Source organism: Kwoniella bestiolae, chromosome 2 (genome assembly GCF_000512585.2).
Source record: "Kwoniella bestiolae CBS 10118 chromosome 2, complete sequence".
NCBI classification, from domain to species: Eukaryota; Fungi; Basidiomycota; class Tremellomycetes; order Tremellales; family Cryptococcaceae; genus Kwoniella; species Kwoniella bestiolae.
Window position 1 is genome coordinate 3,858,711 of NC_089242.1, and position 21,027 is coordinate 3,879,737.

The 21,027-nt window shown below is 46.9% G+C and overlaps 8 protein-coding genes across 8 annotated transcripts; 5 read left to right on the plus strand and 3 right to left on the minus strand.

Annotated features, from left to right (window-relative positions):
- Positions 1-3,227: 3,227 nt before the first annotated feature.
- On the minus strand, positions 3,228-4,336 carry I302_104601 (uncharacterized protein; the record flags this gene model as incomplete). The annotated part of the gene is made up of 2 exons (XM_019189957.1): positions 3,228-3,704; positions 3,764-4,336. The coding sequence occupies 2 exons, from the start codon at positions 4,334-4,336 to the stop codon at positions 3,228-3,230; spliced, it is 1,050 nt and encodes a 349-aa protein (XP_019049519.1).
- Positions 4,337-5,099: 763 nt separating this feature from the next.
- Positions 5,100-6,590, minus strand: I302_104602 (uncharacterized protein; the record flags this gene model as incomplete). The annotated part of the gene is made up of 1 exon (XM_019189958.1): positions 5,100-6,590. One exon carries the CDS (start codon positions 6,588-6,590, stop codon positions 5,100-5,102), a length of 1,491 nt encoding a protein of 496 aa, XP_019049520.1.
- Positions 6,591-7,322: 732 nt separating this feature from the next.
- I302_104603 (uncharacterized protein) lies at positions 7,323-9,784 on the minus strand (the record flags this gene model as incomplete). Its single annotated transcript, XM_019189959.1, has 8 exons — positions 7,323-7,388; positions 7,455-7,554; positions 7,674-7,903; positions 8,017-8,143; positions 8,240-8,367; positions 8,430-8,540; positions 8,634-8,702; positions 8,774-9,784. The coding sequence occupies 8 exons, from the start codon at positions 9,782-9,784 to the stop codon at positions 7,323-7,325; spliced, it is 1,842 nt and encodes a 613-aa protein (XP_019049521.1).
- A 1,575-nt stretch (positions 9,785-11,359) lies between these two features.
- On the plus strand, positions 11,360-11,708 carry I302_104604 (uncharacterized protein; the record flags this gene model as incomplete). The annotated part of the gene is made up of 2 exons (XM_019189960.1): positions 11,360-11,515; positions 11,613-11,708. 2 exons carry the CDS (start codon positions 11,360-11,362, stop codon positions 11,706-11,708), a joined length of 252 nt encoding a protein of 83 aa, XP_019049522.1.
- Positions 11,709-12,406: 698 nt separating this feature from the next.
- On the plus strand, positions 12,407-13,718 carry I302_104605 (ribosomal protein L13; the record flags this gene model as incomplete). The annotated part of the gene is made up of 4 exons (XM_065869913.1): positions 12,407-12,490; positions 12,765-12,864; positions 13,102-13,439; positions 13,641-13,718. 4 exons carry the CDS (start codon positions 12,407-12,409, stop codon positions 13,716-13,718), a joined length of 600 nt encoding a protein of 199 aa, XP_065725985.1.
- A 635-nt stretch (positions 13,719-14,353) lies between these two features.
- On the plus strand, positions 14,354-15,901 carry I302_104606 (uncharacterized protein; the record flags this gene model as incomplete). Its single annotated transcript, XM_019189962.1, has 5 exons — positions 14,354-14,391; positions 14,468-14,528; positions 14,636-14,856; positions 14,956-15,223; positions 15,308-15,901. The coding sequence occupies 5 exons, from the start codon at positions 14,354-14,356 to the stop codon at positions 15,899-15,901; spliced, it is 1,182 nt and encodes a 393-aa protein (XP_019049524.1).
- Positions 15,902-16,317: 416 nt separating this feature from the next.
- Positions 16,318-16,911, plus strand: I302_104607 (uncharacterized protein; the record flags this gene model as incomplete). The annotated part of the gene is made up of 1 exon (XM_019189963.1): positions 16,318-16,911. One exon carries the CDS (start codon positions 16,318-16,320, stop codon positions 16,909-16,911), a length of 594 nt encoding a protein of 197 aa, XP_019049525.1.
- A 2,227-nt stretch (positions 16,912-19,138) lies between these two features.
- On the plus strand, positions 19,139-19,696 carry I302_104608 (uncharacterized protein; the record flags this gene model as incomplete). The annotated part of the gene is made up of 1 exon (XM_019189964.1): positions 19,139-19,696. The coding sequence occupies one exon, from the start codon at positions 19,139-19,141 to the stop codon at positions 19,694-19,696; it is 558 nt and encodes a 185-aa protein (XP_019049526.1).
- Between the last annotated feature and the right edge of the window lie 1,331 nt (positions 19,697-21,027).

The following is a 21,027-nucleotide window of genomic DNA, read 5'->3' on the forward strand; positions in this document are numbered from 1 at the left end:
GAAGCAGACGATGAGAGAGGCCAGTGAGATGCACTCACCATCGAATAGGCAAAGTCGCGCTGTTAAAGAAAGTCAACAGTCAACTTGTACTTCTTGGTTTGCCTCGAACGGAGAAAGAGTACGAGTGTACATACCGGAGAAGGTTCTTCTGATAGCTTACTCGTGCTGAGTGGGTCAAACCGGTCTGCCGCCGTAAGATTGTCATCAATCGTACTGGCAACCGCGGTGGATGAGCCAAAAAAAGATGCCGTTGGGCTGGTCGTAAATTCTGTATCTGAACGCGAAGACATGATCCATAAACGCTAACAAGGGTGTGGCAAAGACAAAAAGAATGATAGATCGATATATGGTTTACTAAATTCTTATGCAAATAACGGATTTCCCATAAATAGATAATTGAACCCAAATACAAAACCTCTTACTTTTTCATCTGATCAAGACTCAGTTTGAGAGGTCAGACATGGTCCGTTGATAACAGAAAGGACCGCTAGCCTGTCATCCTCCTTTGTTAATTGGACTCCAGGTTTCGCCACACCAAAAGAGAGCGAGCCCTGGGAACGTTGTGCTTTTGCGGCCCATTTTCTCTGACCACATAAATCTCAGTCCCAAGTCCCCTCTCTCACAAGTACAAGTGAGGTGTCTGCTGTGGCCACAGTGATATCGGTCATTCGATACGGGTGCGCAATCGTACTACATAATTACATAATTGATTCAGAAGTCTGGGCGGGATGCGACTTTGATTTTGCGACCGCCCTCGCGAACCATATCTACACTTTAATCAGCATTGAACACAATTTCACTTTCCCTTCTATTCTCTCGGTCGTCCTCCAAGTCACAAGTCACCATCGTTCCCGTGATCGTACTATCGAACTCCACACTCCACATTCCCGACAGTAAGCTCCGGTCAAGCTCTTTGCGAATCCTGTTCTTACCCAGAGTGCGCCATCCGGTCCTGTAACTAGGCAGCGACACGGCCGGATGGATAGTCTGTAGCACATGGGGAAAATGCACTTTGTACAAGACTTCGCTGAGCCTATCCTCGCTGATGGGGGTAGACTTCCCGTGTTCTAGCTTCTATCATGGCTGAGCATTCCCCATCTGCAAGGTTATGGTCACCCAAGACGCAGCTTGAGCAAAACGATATAGGGAGAGTAGACCTTCTTTGATATCAGACTGTCTTGTCCCAGGGATGTGATCAAAGTCAGATTCAATAGTCGGCGCTCTTAGTGTTCGAAAAAGCAGTCTGCCATCTGAGTACCTCACCGAAAGGGACTTTCCCGTTTGTTGACTTTTCTGATGATTCTGAGAGAGATATCCTCAGGATATTCACTAAGACGAGAAGAATAAAGCTGGCTTGGACCGCTTGATAGATAGGACAGGCTCAGAATTTCAGTTTGAGACGTCTTTTGATTTGCTGGCACTGACATACTACTGATATGGGACTATGCGGGGTAAATCATAGTTACATATCTTTGATACCAAATGCATGACTAAGTTGACTGAACCACGAAGCAGGAACATCCCTTGTATTCGTCCGTGCACGCCGTGAACTTTTCACATGGGTCGCTCTCTCACTTCGTCTCGTCATGTACGAAAAGTCCTCCACTCACGTCATCGTAAGAATGCAGTGTGGGAGAATCACCTCGGGAAAACGTGATCTGACCTTCTCCTACCTCTATTCTTATCTTCCATATCATATGTCAATATTGTCAGAGTTATCGATTTCTCATCGAATCTCGCCTCACATTCGCCTTTGACAAGGCACTGATCGAGATACTCCCTGATCTTCCTTCGCTTGAGAATGTTCCTTATCCCTGTATAAAACGGCGAATTGATGGTAGGCCGGATGGCTCTCAAAACATGGGTGTAATGAGAATCATCCAAATGAAGCCGAGGTATGATTGGTTCGATCTCTGCACGTTTCCCGTATATCTCCTGTTGTCTCCGTTGAGCCGATTCGAATTGGGTTTGCAGTGCAGAGCGTGATATTCCTCCTGTCACTTCATCCCCGTATAATTCTCTTATAGGCGTACAGAGACCCCTTTAGACGCCAAAAGACAATTGCGACCAATCCGAACCCCAGTTAACGCCCGTGGTTGATTCGATTTTTTCAAGGGTTTGACACTTGTTGAAGAGTGTTTTCAAGGCCTTCGAGCGACTGCCCCCTTTTCTACATTGCAACTCACTGAACTTGCAGCTCCCCGTGCCAGTGGAGAGTTTTGGATGAGACCATGGTATACTTGGCTATAATCAATCAGTCCACGTTCAAGGCTAGCCCCAAATCACTCTGTGACTCACCAATGTTTGGGCAGAAGGAACATGATCCTCGCTTGTATTTGATCGATCTTCACATCCCAAATCTTCAGTTCTACAAGCGGAGCCCTCAGTGGAAGGCAAAGAGCTCTCGATGGAGCTGTCTTGTGAAAACTCATATGATGATGGTGACATAGGTCAGGAGATAACTTAAGGGTACGAGGATTTTTGAATGTATTTGACGTTCAAAAAAACTGTAATTGAGCGGGTTGCTGAGTTCATCGGATTCTTTGAACCCATTTCAAGTTGCGGGCCTCATGGAATACAGTATGTTATGTGTTGCATCAATGTGTATCGATCCTTTCATCCTACATATCATGACACGGAACTCGTCGCAAGGGTGCCGGGGTGAAACCCCGCGGCGATCCTGCTCCTTTGGAGACACTGTGCTCCATCGCTGAATATGGCTGCTCCTGCTGGCACGGACCCGTCTGCAATTGAACATTGGGTCTCTGCGAGCGGTCAACGGTAGCAAAAAGACGAGCAAGTGAGTCCTTAGTAATCCGTTGTTTAGATAACATGGCTGTGCGAGGAGAAGACTACCATCTGTGCGTTATGTCAAGTCCTTTGATCATCGTCGACCAATCTATCCTTGTCGGACGAATCGCCTTTCAATAAGTTGGTCAATCGTCTTGCTTTTGAAGTTTTTCAAGCTTCGGCAAAGTACTCTATACCTTAGTAGCGAGAGCTCACAGGCTGGATCGTCCTCTCAACATGCACATCGCCTTGTTTGGTCTTGCATCCGCCATGAGGTAGGAGTTTTGCTTGACCACTCTCTGTACAACAGATATCGTACCAGTAGACGGACCGACACCTTTCATCAACCATATACATACCGATATATGTTATTTCTCCACAAAGCGTAGACAATTTAGCAGCTCAAGTCAAAGTCGTATAGGAAACCCCCAACATCTCTACAAAATTTTCCACCAACACCTTGCAAACTTCTCATCGTTGATATTGGTGTACTTCTTCAAATTGTAGAATTGTGGGTTCGTGACTTCGCCATAGAGACCATCTTTAGACGAAAGGAAGAATGCGATGCTGTTACGAGCCAATTCTTTCTTCGAAGGGTTGGAAAGGCCATTGTAGATGTTCCGTTCAAGATGGGGACCAACATGTGTTTCAAGGTGCAAACCTTCGAGACTTCCAACTTCTGATCTTTTCTCATCTTTTGCTGACCTGATAAGGTTAGAAACCTGTTTTTCCAATTCATATTTCAAACTGTTCCTGGTCTCCTTCCAGACTGCTTCCCAGTCTCTGTACGCCCATAGCCTCCAATAGACTTCTCGGTCGGGATACGATTCGGCATACATCGTGTCTCTCTCATCGGATGACAATTCCTTCTCCTCTGCTGGGAGATTTCGCCTCCAATCTTCTTTGGAGGCTTCCTAAGTGTGGCCAGGCCCATTGTGAGCTTCACTTGACCTTCTTGCAATAGCTTGTTGACAATCTCAGGCATCTGCTTTAACCGTTTTTTGTAAAGCGAATCGGCAAAATCACTATATGAAACCGAATCCTTGAAGTCCAACGGCTCCAAGTCCCTTACGAAACGACCACTCAGTTTCGTTTCATCGTCGGTCACTGCCTGAGACTCTGCTGATACCCTGATTTTACCGGTTTCGATGACTTCAGCATTGAGCCCCAAATCATTGACGGCCTTAATGAAGTCTCTCGGGGTCTTCGATCGTTCTTTGAAGACGCTGGCTATCTTGTGTGTGGAATCTTCGATGAACTGCCTGACTCTACTTCTGACCTGCTCACTTTTTTCGAGGCTCTCTGCGACATCTCCCGCTGTTTCGCCCAGAACATCGAACAAAGCAGAATCTTTGGACCTGTCGCCGGTGATTCGAGTGGCAACTACCATCTTTCTCAGAGCATCGCACTTGTCAGTGAATGCTCTATGGAATGCTTGCCTATTCGGATGATGTTCCGACATAAGGGATTCACAGGATTCATACGAGGCCGTCCCGTCGTTTTGAGCTGAATTGTCTGATGTAGCTTCTTGTTTGGGCGGAGCCATTATGAACTGTCTTGAAGGTGTGAACTGTCTCGAAAGATTGAAAATTTGATTAAGTGGAATATATCAGAATGAAAAGTGGAAATCAAGCTTTCTGCTAGCAGACATACGCCATATACCCAGCCGGTTATATATGGTGTCGTGAGGATCATGGGATGACGGAAATTCTTCTTTGAAAACGCACTGAAACACAAGACGCAGCTTCTCGAGTCAAAAGTGCATCTATCCAGTATCCCATGGTGTCATTGGGCTCGCACAGCAAAGCTTAAACTACTCCTGACTTCTTTGCATACGTCATGCAAGTCTGAAGTCCCTTTGAGTGCGTCGATTGAGGCTTCCAAAGGAGGCTGTTCTGTCAAGGCAAGGGGATGTGCAGGATCAGGATTTGCAATTCACCAAGGCATCCTCTGGTCAACTGCACAGTCACCCGTTATCGGGTATCAACGTCACTTGGACACAATCATTGCTGTTACAGATGTCAAGCACTGAATCTGGATGTTCATCTCAAAGGAGGTCTACTATTGAAAGGATGACCTGTTTTTGGCCTCGCTCGCACTTCGAGAAATCTCCTGTCGGAGAGGGTATGCCTTGGGGCAAGGGAGTCGCAGAGATTGCCTGGCTAAATTGCCTCGTGGTAAACAGTCTTCAATGAGAGTATAGAACGGGGCTGAGGGATTGGAGATTTTGTGATGGAGCGAACGATCTGTCTGTGAGTAAGACTAGTATTTCTGAAAGTGAAAATTCTGATTATTTCCATCTACAATCATTAATAAGCTAAGAGACAACCTCCAAATCCCGATGCTCCCTCTGCCTCTCCAGATCCCATAAACCCTTTGGCACGCTGACTAAACAGATTGCCCTGTGTCCTGCTCGTCGGCTCATCTTGGCGTAGCGCAAAGTCGGGATCCACCAATAGGTTCACAGAAGGAGGGATACTTTCAAAATACTTCCCCTCATCTTTCCAATCCATCGAAAACGTCTTGCCATCAGCGTAATTAAGAACGGGATTGACCTTAACAGATACATCTTCCAAATTACCTTGTCCTGATCTACCTTGTCTTTCCCTCTTGATTCTCTCCCCCTCCAAGGTAGAGGCCAGGTACGATCTGACGATTCGTTTGGTATCCGCTTCCCACCTTTTCTTGGTATTAGCACCCATCTTCCAAGTTCCCTGAGATATGACCCGTTCAGTTAGTTTGTCAATGTTCTTGCTGTCGAAGTGTTTTTCAGCTTCTGCAAAGTACCCTCTGACCACGGGAGTATGGAACTTTGGCCAGCCGATCGAATCGCCATACCGTTTTCCGTCTCCGTATCCGTCATCCTTCGTCCCGTTGTTGAAAGCTCGTATCAAGGATACATAAAAACCGTCCTTTTGTGTTTTCGCAGCAGGCGTAAATTGATATCGATATCCCCTCTCATGGTTTTGATCGAATATCGAATCCAACGACATATCACCCTTGTTAAAACATTCCCGGATGGTATCCCCTAAAACAGATCGCACGAAGTCCCTCACCTCCTCGTTGGGAGTCTCCACCAAGTCCCGTCGTACGTTATACGCCTTGACAGAGGTGTCGAGAGCTCGAAGTGTGACCTCGTCGGTAGCTTTCAATCTCTCCTCCGCAAGGGCGGATTGAACACTCTCCGCTGTGTGATTGATGAAGTGCTCGATCCGCCCTGCATTGTCTATAAGACTCCGTCGTTGTAGGTCCATCAAACCTACCCCTGAGGGATGATCTATATGTGTGAGATTTTCGTTCGAAGGAAATCCATTCGAGGTTGAAGTTGGTAAAGTGATAGGTATGGGATGCCCGAGTGAATCAAATTTCGCCACCCCCCATTCATCCATCTCCACCTCCATACCTCCAAACAAGCCTGCACGGGATGTTGACCCGTCCAAGTCCAAATCATGGCGGGTCTTCTCGACGCACGACGACCCCTTCCTGAGAGTATCTAACGCCCTCTGTGCAGTATCCCTTTCCACCTTGTATTGATTCGCCTCTGCTTCATGGTGGTTTCGCTCTTCTGTCATCCTCTGCAACTCCTCACGTAATGTACGGAGCGACTCATCATGACTACCTGATAGATGCAGATACCTAAGGATATTCGAGAGTGTTTTGGAACATCGGCGAGATACACCGTCGAAAGTCTTACAAAGTGTCGAGAGGGGTTGGTATATTTCATGGAACGAGGGGGAATGATTAATTTCACCTTCACCTTCAACTTCGATTTCGGATGATGATGAGGTAGAGGTATTCATGATATTTGTAATGACGCGATGAGAGCAAACAAGCAGGGTGAGAGGAAGAGAAGATGTACTAAGCAATGATGGTTGGGTCCTGCGTGGTTATATACACACTACAGTACTCACGATTATCATACTGTCGAGATTTGGACTTGAGTTATCAGTTTCCGACTTGATCGGCGTAGCTGGATCGAAGACTGAATGTAATGTACCGTGAGTAAACGACTGACAGTACTGTACTGTATATCCTTTCACGCTCCGAGCTGAGAAGCATCGACCCCAAAGCCTGGAAGAAGTCCTGTATTGTCTTCGGGAGTAGAGGTATAACATCGACGAAAGGATCAGCATATAATACTTATCGTACCTGCTCACGAAGCATTCAGCATCCCTCAGTAATTTAGTATCACATACATGCACTCATCTCATATCTGGTATCGAATAATCTATCTTCACATGATCTATGTCATATCGTACGTCCATTCCATTCTAGCTAATCTATTTACATTCCCAATCTCCAAATTCGGGCCGCACGAATAGTCCAAGACACCGAGTCGTGGGATATAGATATGATGATAACTTATCTGTCGAAGATAAAGTATGAACAATCGACTTCCGCGCTCCTCACTTGTCTGTAGTCTATACAATCAGAAGAATGGTATTGAGAAGATGTATGATATGAAGCAGGAATAGGGGCCACCGGGAAAGAGAGACCAGAGCAATAGAAGGCAGCACAAAGGGGGTATCCGCTTATGCCCTTTCCAACACTTTGGTTTTCTTCTTCTTTTCTATATATTCCACATATCCGTACCATCCCTAATCAATAGATATCAACAGATCAGCTCTTATCGTTCTTCACGACAATACACAGAGTTTACTCACCCCCCCAACGAGCGTGAGCAAGATACCAAGACCGTTCGTAGGTGAGATATGCAGGTTGAAGAGCATGACTGCCAAGACGATAGTCAGGACTTGCTTGCAGCTGACAAACAAGGCAACTCGTCAGCATCATGTCTTGTGGATTTATATTCGCGATACTGCGTTTCCTTCCAAGGGACGTATGGTTATGGAGATTTGGATTTTGAGAGAAAAATTGCTCACTTCGCAGACACAGTCATGGTCAACGCTCCCGCCTTCTTATTAGCAGTGAACGAAACGATGTTCAATCCAAACGCGAAAACTCCATTGAAAAGCAACGCAATAGCTTTGGACCTCGTCATTTGCGTGGCGCCGTATCGTCTGACTCGCTCGAGTTCACCAGTGTACCAGCCGTATATCACGCATTGGATGAATGCGAGAGGAGACATTCGCATAAGTAGATCGAGGGGGTGCTATATTGATCAAAAAGACATCAGTGAGATGGATTAAATCACGCAACACATTAACAGTCCGACCACATGGTGTGTCTGAACAACATTATGAGGACAGAACCAGCACCACTTACAAGCTTCAATCTTCCACCACCACCTGTCTGAATCAAGTTGGTCACTACCGTCTTCAGTGCAGCGAGGAAGGTACCGAGAAGCGTCAAGATGAGACCGAGAGCGGTGAAATCGTAATCGCCATAAGTACTATCACAGAATAGACATCATCAGCATCTCATACTTGGGGCTACCTGGTCAAGCAAAATGACAACGGCGATGTTAGGTTGAGAGTGTATCACTCACGCAAACCCTACACCCGCTACTACAGGTAACAGCGAGACCAATTTCAAAGCGCTAAATCTCGCTCGAAGGAAGATGGCAGCTATGAAGATGGTGAATAATGGTGTGGAGGCTCGAACGACTTGATGGAACTGGGGAATTGCATCAGCTTACGGGAAATGACAGATCACAGGCGTTGGTGATGTAAACTCACAGGAATGGAGACCAGTTGTAAACTAATATTGCTAACTGCGATATTGATCGTGTATAGGACCGAGAAAGCAGCGAGGATGACGTTTTCTTTCTGGGTGAGACGGGCTGGTGTCTGTGAGAATAGTATAGCAGCAGTGTCAACACCATTAACTAAAGAGATTATGATAGCGAGAGCCGACAGAGGATCTGGGTGAGCACAACTCACAAAAGCACCCTGTTCCAAAGCTATATAAGTACCCGCGCATCCCGACAGCGCATGTAATCCCGTGAGTGTCTATGACAATCAACATCAGCCTCCCGTCTGACTCCCAATCATACGCGCAGAGAAGAAACCGGTACACTCACATATGGAAATGGGAAACTAACAAGTACGAACTTGTTGAATAGCGTCAAACCCAGGTTGAAGCAGAAATACAAACCCAACCAGAATCCCACAGAGTCCGTAAACGGTACCTTCTTGGGTTGGACCGTTGGTGAATTCCCTACCAAATGCTCTTTACCCGTCAAGGGGAAGTAAGGTTGGGACCCCACCCCGCCGAACGAAGAGAACGACGAATTGGCTTTTTCCCATGTTTTCTCGTTCGGCTGACCATACGGATTATTCGGATCAAGGTGATTATGATTTTCTTCTTGTTGATCTGAGAACACCCCTCCCGATCCTCCTGCAGAGGACGATGGCATATCTGATTTATGGGGCGATAACACCCTTTCTCTAGGTTCGTTGTTTATATATCCTTTACCCAACGACGAGGAGGACGCGAACGTAGCGCCACCATTGGCGGTTCCGGTCAGGTTGTGTCGGGGGGAGACGGTACGTGGTCTTGGGGGTGTGTTGAGGTGATTGGGGAATGGTGAGAGGTTATGTTGTGGTACGGCGGGCTGGTTGGGGAATTGCTGAGAGGATGTAGATCCGGCAGATAGGGAATGGGACATGCCTGTTGATCCAGCTGTATCCTCCTGAGGGAATGGGACAGCCCCTTCACTGGATTTGCGTCGTTGCATCACGACGGGGGGTGCGGCCATGCTGTATTGGTTGATACTAACACTACCACCGCCGTTTAGGACGGGCGAATGTAATTCTTTAGGTAATGGGTTGGACTCGGGTGGGAAGTTGATTCCTATCCCCACTCCTGCTCCTGCTCCGGGGGTATTGCTGGTGCTGGAATAAGAGTATCCTTCGGGTGTACTGCTTACAGGTTGTTCACTCGCACCTGTGGTCGCATCCATTCCGAGTTCCAATGTTGATTTACCTGGTGAGATTGGAGAAGGTGTCTGGGGTGGGGAATCCGGTTGAGGTGATTGTGGGATGTATCTATTGAGTGGTTGTTGGGGTGTAGGTGCTAAGTGAGATGACATGGGTGGGAATTGGGTGGATTATCGCGTTGATAGGTTGGTGTCAGCTGGTGAGTAGGTCGATGGTGTCGCGAGGATCAGTCGATTGAGGATGGGTGGTAGGTGTGTTCTTGATGGTGCTGTATATGATGGCGGGAGGGGTGAGTGACTCTGTTTCGTGTCTCACTTGATTTGGATGGAGATATATGGTTGATGATGTGGATGATATGATGATGCTATTGTTTATTCGGGTGGATACCAGGAGGGGTCCTTCGGATTGCTCTGTATCTGCTGCGCTGAAGATGAGGATGAGAGGGATACTCTAGTGGATGATGAGCATCGAGATGGACTGTTCCGTTTTTTCAATGAATGTAATGGGATGAGATGTATGATAGGCTGATTTATGTAAGATGAGACAGTATCAATATCAATGCATAGTATGAATAATGAATAATAAGAATGAGGATGAGGATGAGAACGAGAATAGGGGGATAACGGCACTACGCGTGTCAAGCTAACAAGGACGGAATAAGGAATATGTGTAACACATACTATCAACACTCGCAGCAGCACCCCTATATATCGGCCGGTAACCTTAATTTAGCTCTATTCGGGTCGGGACCATTGAACTTGCTTTGGTCCTACTCCTATTCTATTCTCGTTCTATCATATGCATGCGCTGGATAGTATCTGTTATTACATCGTGGAATAGCGGGGTCTGCATGGCGATTGTATGAGATCTCAACATACTTGCATATACATGCATAGGATGATCCTCCTAATCCGTTGGACTGATGAATGCCAAGACTTGGGAAGTTAAAACACGATAAGCCACGTTGCATGTATGGAAAAGAATTATTCCCTGCGCGCTCGTCCATCGCCTTCTCTCCCAACTGAATGCCAGTACTGCGTCTCCACGATCATTCAGCTGGCTCTGACCTCTGATCTCTCATGTGAGGACCAGCTGACAGCATGAGATGATAAGTACGAGTACTGTATACGAGTAATGCATACCCTACCATCAGATGAGTACAGTGAGTGTACAGTATTTTACAGTTGTCGAAATCCCAAATCCTACGCGTCAAGATCAAAGATCACCAACACACGTAGGGTAGGCACGGACAGTGAAATCATCCGAGCCGAATAACTGTACACTTGTCAAGACCATTGAGCTTTGCATGTACCATATATCGAGGTGATGGTGATATACCATGATAATTCATAATCCTACTCCGCAATGGACGGATTAGAATTGCCTCGATGAAATCATCCTTTATCTTCCTTTCCTTTACAGTTCCTACTGCGAGCTTCGTTTGGGATTATCATACAACCAGTCCTCCAGTGCAGACGAGTATCAAACCAGCAGATGACGTAGGATACGTTCTTCAAGTCAAGTAGAGCTGAATTGCTATCCTTTGTGAGCACGGTATAAAGGATCGTATTGCCTCTTCCTCACTCGAAGAGTATATATGTGACCGTGATTGAGACAAGAACTGATCATCGCAACTATCTCCTCGCCACCTCATCCCTCATACACAATATATAAGACCAGAACATACCATAACTCTCTTATCAACAGTCAAGAGAAGGATACAAACGATGTCAGAGTGTACTAACAAAGACAAGACCCTCACTCATGCTAAACTGTCTTCTCACCCCAAAGCCCTTCAGCTTCACCCTAGACCCGTTCCATGTAGAGGTCCGTGGTTACCTACTCGACCTTATAGGCCTATCCAATATTCCAGTATTGGCGGGGTAAGTGAAATGTTCTCATATGTGTGATCAACGAGTCCTTGGAGAACAGCATATACTTCGAGATATTCGATAGGCTAATGTGATATGTCATGAATAGAAATACGATAGTGCTACTGAGACTCAAGGGGGGTATGCAACTTTACCCGAGTCCAGTAAGGATCGGAACCAAAAGAGGGGGGTGAAGACGAGTTGATTGATGATGAGCACGAGCAATATAAAGTGTCGATTGTTTGGTATATCAACCATGCTCTTTCGGTGTTCGTCGATATGCTGTGCTACATAGTATAAGATCCCCGTCCATGTTGCTGTCACTTTCTTGTTGATAATTTCGATACCAATGCATTTGTGCAATACCCGATGAGCTCGGAGTGAAGGAGCAAGGAATCACTCGACATTGTGTTAACTTGCACCGTCCTTTCACGGGAAGCGAAACTATCGGCGTTAAATGCCACCCGCGACGGTTCATCCCACTACACTGCAGAAGATGCCACATACTCTTCCTTTCCCATAACTCCGTATTTCTACCCTACCAATCTGCCACGTGGCACTTTTTTCGATTCTTCCGTCTGTATGCTGTATGGCTGTATGGCTGTATGGTTTCCATTGGTGGTTTGCGTTTGCAGTTGCAGTTGTTGCAGCAACGATTCGAGGTTTTTCGACAATCATCAAAACACCATAGCAGTAGCTTCTTCTCCTTCCTTAGACCTCAAGCAAATAAAAAAGGGCGTGTATCAAGGTGAGCTAGGCTACCCCTCGACAAGAAGACAAGTACGAGGAGAATACTGATCATTGCATTATCGTCACACACTCTCTCTTGGTAATCGCTATCACATCGATATCGTCAAAATTTTACAATCATCCTAATCAACCAATCCATACACGCCCACACAGATGTCTAACTTCTCCGCCCAACCTATCGTCATTGATGGAAAAGGACACCTTTTGGGTCGTCTCGCCTCTATCATCTCCAAGCAGGTTAGTTTTGGTATTTGGGTTTTTGGGTTTTAGTGGTTTGGTATGAATACAAGATAGAATGGATGGGATGGGACGGAAAGCATTGAACGGGATGAGAGTAAGGGAAGAGGAGTGATAGGAGAGGAGACGAAGGTATTGGCGTTGGCGGTGCAAAGAGAAATACGCATGCGAAGGGAAGACCGTGAATTCGTTGGACGGGATGGAAGGGATATGAGAGGGGAAAGGAATAGAGATCACGATAGGGATAACATGCTGACGACGTATTCTTATCCAGATCCTCTCTGGCCAAAAGGTCACTGTTGTCCGATGTGAGGAGATCAACGTCTCTGGTTCTTTCTTCAGAAACAAGTTGAAGTACCACAACTACTTGCACAGTGAGTTGAGTTTATCCGCTTGGAATTGGTGAGAAGGAGAGGGAAATAGACGTCGGAAGCGAGCTGTAAGCTGTGATGGGTTGTAGTGATAGATGGGAGATGCTGCTGGAATGGACATGTCGCAGCTGCATAGCTATCTGTTCAAGCTGTTTCATCCTGATCGTCACAAAGTCACACCATACCAACAGAATGTGAACAAATTTACCAATGCTAATACCACACCCCAACCCCACCCAGAACGACACATCGTCAACCCCAAGAAATCGGGTCCCTTCCACTTCCGAGCCCCCTCCCGAATCCTCTTCAAGGCCGTCCGAGGAATGGTCCCCCACAAGACCTCTCGAGGAGCCGCCGCTTTAAAGAGACTTGAACTTTACGAGGGTGTCCCACCAGCCCAAGACAAAGTCAAGAAGATGGTCGTCCCCTCCGCCTTGAGGGTGCTCCGATTGAAGCCCGGTAGAAAGTTCTGTACCCTCAAGAGAATCTCTGCTGAGGTCGGATGGAACTACAAGGACGTCGTGGACAGACTCGAGGAGAAGAGAAAGGTCAAGGGTCAAGCTTACTTTGAGAGAAAGGTGAGTTTTTGTGCAGTAATGAACATTCCAGCGTAGCTGGTATGTGAGTGGGGTGAGGGTGGATGGAAGAAGGAAAAGAACACCAGTCTTTCTGTCACTGGTTGTTCTGATTCCTCCATCTACCTCTACTCTGCTCACTCCACTCGAACGCGATCATGATTGTGTTGGGCTCCCGTTGATACCCTTTTTCTCGACTTGCAGCAAGCCGCCCTCAAGCTCCGAGCCAAGGCCGACGCCTCCGTCGCTAAAGATGAGAAACTCACTCAATTCGGTTACTAGGATTTTGCTCGTACCAAGTTCAGTAGTTTTGTCTTTCTTAGGGGGAGTGTGATATTATGCACGCATGACATACATTGTGAGAGCGGTGAAGAGGGGATAGCAAAGTGAGGGTCAGAGGCTCGATTGGTGCAGGAGTTAGTAGGATTCGTCATGGAAATTGAGCTTCTCTTCTACCTGGGCCTGGGACCGCGCAGTGGTCTGCTTTGTGTCCTGTGATTCCGTTGCATGTCCACGCGTATCTGAGCCATTATACAGTACTAAGAGACCGATTCATTGAGCTTGCATTTGACGTTGTTTTCTTGGGTGTTTTGAGCTTAAATTACGGAAGTACCGCTCCGCTGAACCGAGTCCTGATCTCAGTCCGAGTGCATTGATGACGACATGACACATCGCACCGTTCCGTTTCACCTTACATATGTATATATTCTCCATCGCTCTTCATTTAACATCTCATCATAACGACAGCATACATCTCCTGGACATCAGCTGTAGAACCATATCAAGCTCAACTCCTCAACCATTTAGAGAGAGCATATACCGCATACACTCCCAACCCAACTTCAAACTGTCCCTTGAAACTTGCTGCTGGAGGTTCATTCAGTTTGACTGAACGTTAGATACCACTTCCACCAGTTATGCTAGAGTACATATACATCTGTAGACATGGGTTCAGGTGGGTCAATTCCACCATACAATCTGCAACTGTTACTACTATATTCCACATGCACAGCTGATATTGTACCACACAGGTCCAACTGGATAGATCCAAGTATCAAGACCTCTCCAACAGGATTAAACAGAGATCCGCCGGTGTGTCCCCTTCTCCTCTATCCCTCCTACTTTGTGGTGTCCGTATCCTGCGTGAGACAGAACCGAATCACGGAGTATGAGCTGATCCCGCCTTTGATATCATACAGCTAGCAGTCTACGGCCACGAGCAATCAGAACATCTCTCCAACTTCCTCTCTGATCCTTCCAAAATAGCTCCATACCCTATACCCGAGCTGGTATTTTCAAGTCCGTTCTACAGATGTATCGAAACTTCCCTTCCCACCGCCACCAAGTTGGGCTTGATCGATGGACCGAATGGAGATAAGAAGGGTAAGGGAGTGAGGTTGGAACATGGTGTAGCAGAGTGGTGAGTCAGTGTCGTTTAGTGTCGTATCTCATGCACTTTAGATCCAAGGGACATCAACAATTTACACATTGTATATGCTAACTCCCCCTCCACGCTAAGGTACTCCCCTGTCCTCCCCAACACAGGCCTTCATCCCCGCCCATCTCACTCCGACCATCTATCCCAGTACTTCCCTCCTAACTCTCTGAATCCCACTTACACCTCTACGGTCTTCCCTTCGCGGAGAGGCGAGTCATTCAAGGAGTTACACGATCGAGCAGAACTGTTCATAGAGAGTTGGACAAGTAAGATCGAAGAGTTACATCCAGAGGTGAAGAGCGTAGTGATTTTCGCTCATGCTGCCAGTCTGATTGCATTGGGACGAGCTGTAAGTGTTGTCTTCTCCTTCTTCTTGATATGGTAGTGGAAGTGGATGAGCATGGCTAATTTTACCTTTACGATATCCTACCAGCTCACAGGCGACAGATCCCTAAACGTGATAGCAGGCTGCGGCTCCACCTCATTATATCAACGCAAACGACCCACTTCAGAGACAGAAACATTCGAATCGACCTTACATCCCCATCGACAGCCTTTTGACTCTCGCCCGCCCTCTTCTTTGGGATTCACATCAGTGGATTCCCCGGCTTTAGGCGGGCTGGCACCTCCCTCTCCTGCTTTTGGAAGTCTGAGCGGTACAGCAACTCCACCAGCTTTCGCACCTCTCACAAGACCTTCTTCCCCCCTACACCGAGGAATAGGTGGAAGCTCAATACCCTGTGGTGTAGGGGAATGGGAGATAGTGTGGAATGGACGGGCAGATTATCTGCCTAATGGGATCGAAAGGGACTGGAGCTTCAGAGATGCGGTGATTAAGGAGGATGGAGAGGTTATAGCTGATAAAGGCGATGGCGGGGGGTATACGGAGAAGGATCTGCAACCTGAGGGACTGGTGGATGGTGGAGAGAGGTGGTTAAGGAGGGGTAGACCGCCTTTCGGTGGTGGTGGGGAGGGGAAGAAGGAGTGTGGGAGTGTGGGATTGGGTATAGGTTCGGCGAGAATGTAGATCTCGTGGGGGAGTATATGTTGATGTCTGATTATGGCATATATGTCTTGAAGGATCTTTGCATGTCGCTCTGCGGTACGTTGTGATTCTCGGTTTGAGGATGACAAGAGACGATCGATCCACTCAATCGCGTCTGAATGTAGAGCAAAGTATATGCCAGTCAACATCGGTCGATATCCATGGCGAAGGTTGGATGGTCTTCTCGGCTTGTGAGAGACAGTACAACAAAGGTTGATCCCATAAAGGATGAGAGTGGTTGGGCATGATAACCTTTGACTTGCGATACTGTCCTATCAACGAGGACACTGTACGGTCCGCTATGCACACCTTCCAATAATCGTTTGCCCCTGAGGGAATTACACTAATCCATCTGCTCAATATACACACCGAGCTCACATTGAACAGGGACTAGGACCATGGCTGACTTACAGCATCCTACAATCAATGCTGACCCCACCTTTGCTACTGCCATTGGAAGAGAAGATCTCGTCAATAGGCAAATCAACATTCTGACAGGTATCATAGCTGATACTGAACTTTCTCTACCCGATGCACACCAAATCTCACCGAACGACAAATCATCAGAGCCCGTGAGCGAAGGCGCAATAGCAAATCTAATAGAGAAGTACAAAATCGAGCGGAGAGGCGAATTACGATCATTCATTAACAGAATCATCGACGATATCACTGCTTCTGCATCAGTCGGAGGGTTTTCTGAGCGACAAACTCTAGACAAGATACAATACACCGTTGATGTTCCTTCGTCAAGGGATGCAGTCTACGGCAGAGGGGATATGACGGTGTATGCTGACTCGGTTGAGATGTTCAATGCTACCTTCGATGGGGGGACTGCCAACCTTTCTTTGGTAGATATCCCATTGAGCGAAAGGGATGAAGAGTATTATGAGAGCTTGAAAATCAGGCTGGACAGAGCTACGGAAGACTCTCAGTGGAAACTGTCGTTGGTACCTATTAGACCTGATATTCAGTCAGACCCTTCTCTTATCTAGCAGAGTCGTGGAAGATGATGATTGTGCACGCTCATGGCTTATGGGTTGGCGAAAGCGGCCAGTCGCTTTTACAGTACTGTGTATACGGTATTGTCCTCAGTTGTAAATGATCGCAAACCTGGTGATACTGCTTGACAAGTAGACTTTCAAATTATGCGACGTCGGTACTTCGTTGCCCCGCTTGCTTGATAATTGAGAATATCAAGTGAAACTCAAGACCGATGAGAGTCGGCCCAAGCTGGGCATTGTCTCGGTGTCTCGGCCATCCTCCTTTGACAGCTTGCTGAAGAAGGCGAGGTCAAGTCGAGTCCGGTCCAAACGGACTCGCCAAAGAACTTGGAGCCTTGCCTTCGATACGTGCAAATTTGAAATACGCAATAATGTTTCAAGCGCTGAGATCACTATGATGGTATATACAGTACGTATCATTGAGACGTCCTATCGAAGGCTCTTGCAAGGATATAAGCTGCTCTGACATCTGCACGATGCTTACATCTCATCATTGATATCATATTCATTCCCAGAAAGTGGCGACACTCGCAATTCCCTTTATTGTCGTTAAAATGTCAGCTCCTCATGATGATCACTGCTCGGGAGCCTCTTCCAAGAGAAGACCATTTACGAGAACCATCTTGAAAGTCTTATGGAAAGCTTGCCGATCATGAAGTAAAATCTGCTACTTCACGTTCCTGTTTCGACGCTTCGGAAGACGAGCGATCGATTGGGAGAGAATATCTATTGAAACTCATAGCCTCGAACCCGGAATACAAAGCCAATCTCGAGTCAATTCTTTCCGGAGCTTTCGATGACATTAAGCAGTATTATGGGAGCGATCGAGAGGCTGAGCGGATGAAGGCTCTGGGAGAGCTCGATCTCACCATTAATGACGATCACGTTAATGGCCGGACTATCGGTCCCTTCTGTGTGGGGATGTTTAATGAAATTTTGAAATTTGTCGGCACTCGAGGAAAGAAGGACACCCGGACCCTCACAAACAAGCTTCCGATAAATCGTCGTTGCTCATGCCTGTTGGCGATGTCCCATTGAGTTTTCCGACACCACTCTACAAGGCTGTGGAAGGAAGAGCAATCCCCAACGCATCGGTCACAATGGTTAATAAATTCTCACATGACCTCAGAAACTATCTTTCGGACACTACGGGCGATAATTCGTCAAGTACTCTCGCTTTCAGAGGTTTGTGGTCTACAAAGGACTGCCCAAGATCATGGAGGACGCCAATTCTGAATTGACTAAGCGGGTCAAATCTGATTTGACCAGTGTTTGGAGGAAGAAGATCGATAACGACTTGACTGGGAAGGGCTCACTTCGAAACATGAGTCTCGAGCCGATGGTTTCTCCGTCAGAGCTTGTTGAGGAGAATGTCACAATCGGAGAAGGGACAGGGAGCCGTAGGAGAAACTTTGACCCGGAATCTATCAAGTCCATTCTCAGCTCTGCTGATGAGTTCTTTCAAGGGCTTAATCCGCCTGTTTCGATGAATCTGATGGACTTTGTCAACTATAACGATCCGAAATAATGATCGAACAGCTGAAAGCGATCGAGCGTACAAACAGAAGGAGCAAACTCAATGCAAATAATTGCCCCTTATCCTCTAATTCATATAGCTTGCTCGAGATGGTAGTATGATGAACATAGTGCTCGATCCGTCAATTGTGACAGGGGCTATTTATGCTCAATTATGGACCGCTGTCGATCGCTAAGGGCTCTGTACTGGACACCATGTGCACTTCCGTTCATATACCGGATGGCTTGGCGTATGCTCTCGATGCAATTGCAGGTGGAAGGGCTTTATCCTTCAATCACCTATTCAGAAGTCAAGCTTCCTTGTATGATGTTGAGAGACGATCGCTCATTGCATTAAAAATAGCTGTGCTCGGTGAACAGGTGACTTCATAGCTTTTAACGGCACGGCACAACACTTGTCTTGGACTGTCCATTGTGCTTGACTCGAAGGCAAGTGACAATGGAAAGGGTAAACATTTACAATGAATACTTACTGGATTAACCTCTTTTTCTTACCTTCGATTTCACAGCCATCAAATTTGTATTATATCAGGTTAGATTGAATATCGAGACTCGTAAGTCATCGCAGAATCCCCACTCCACGCCTTCTACTATGTGGCCATAGTTCCTGAATCGAAAGTAAGTATTACCATAGGGCCTGGACTCATACACCACTACAGGAACATTCTCGAAAGATATCAACATGAATCGTCCCGAAGCATCAATGCAGCCCACGACTATTAGGGCAGACTCCAGGAGACCGCCGCTCACCATTTCTCGGGATGAGCCTACTAATACCGGCAACAGGTGGAACGGAATGACCCTTCCGGAAGCTCATGATGACTCATGGTTCGCCAGAAATGAGTTCAGCGAGCGCAAGCATCTAATACCATATGGCATCCTCACCACAGGAGTGATGGGCTTGAAATGCATTGTTGGTTTGCAAGCGAGAGGAGTCATCCCTTCTGCCCGGCAAGCGACTATCGCCTCAGACCTCGCTAATTGTCAAGGCGATAATGCCACCATGGCGGATAATTGGCAACAAGCCGAACATGATAATTCAACCATGGCAGATATGCTGGAGGAAGCCCTGGGAACGATTGCAGACATGCAAGAGGTCATTGCAAGCTTATATCAAAGTAGTACGGCCGACTCCTGCACTCCAACCGCAACATTTACTGTGGCAAGTTCCCTCCAGGGAAGAGACGAGATTTACGTAATGCCCGCCGCGGATGAGGCGTCAACTACCCCGAAGAATTAGGTTTATGTACATGAATTTGTAGACATCTCGGACTGTACTCTCTGATCGGTACTAGCACATGCATACTGGGTGGCAAGAGATATCTTGAGATGTTTGAATATCCTATACCATTGCATACTAACACGGAGTATGTCATGATTTTGCCGGCCAAGATCCGCCCGTCTCCCTCCGAATCCGTCAAGGCCATTATGCGAGATCTGACAGCAATGCTGACTCATAGCAGTGACGTCGAGTAAGGACTCTTGAGGCGTCAGTCAAGGGATCCTGTCTTTTGTGTACCTCCTGAGTCTCGTCCAATGAACGCACTGACAAGAGTTATGGACTCTAGTGGTTCTTGAGCTGACTCGACGAGAAGACAAGCTCGTTTCACAAGTCGAACTCTTCCTGAGAAGTCCCGATTTGACCGGTCATAGCTCCACATTGAGCGAATTCGATCTCTGAAAGGAAGGCGAAATTAGGAAGTCAAACTGATTGTGTAAAGCATGATCGATGATAGGTGTCGTTCGTGTTGTTTTGCGTTATAAACGATCGGCAGTCCTCTCGCTCTCATGGATATTTTCCATCTCGCGAAGAATCTCTTCAGGGTGGCGAGTCGATCCATAACCAATCTCCTTACTAGATCGTACACAGGTCACCGCCTTCAGATTAACAAAGAACTACATCTATACACTTTCGTTATGAATCCCGGACCAACCTTTGCCACTCCGTCCCAAGAGGGCGCGGTTCAATAATTGGCAGTGCTAAAGTCTTCTCAGACTTGCACGGACAGCTTGCTGATATGCACAAATCGTTGAAACAATTTCACAACTCGTATTGCAAATATCGAAATCAACTCACCGACCCTGACCTCAAAACAATCTCCGATAACTTGTATCGATAGGCAAAGAGTGCGGGCTCTCTTAAAACGGAAATTGATAAAGGACGAACTCACGTGGAAGATTCTGTCGGGCAATTGATCTCGAGATGCGCTGACGAGATCCTCCTTGCCAAAGCCAAACACAGCACCAAGCAAAACCTTTCGTGCAATAGAAGCGGCGATTTGGTCGAGACCGCCAGCGATCAGACCGCGCTGAAGGATTTGGTTTGTCAGAGGATCACTGGACCTTTCGTGGAGAATATTGAATTCAAAATCACAGACAGTCAGCTTCTCGGTTGGTACGGTGCTGATCCGTCTGGTGATGGCAAATTGTGGTCTCGACTGGCTAACGGTAAGATCGAAACTAACACCGCGGATGGGATAACGTTTGACTGCTCATTTGGTGATCCCGTCAGACTTCGTTTGACTCTTGGCGGTATAACCTTCGAAGACAAAAATTTGATCGACACCCTTG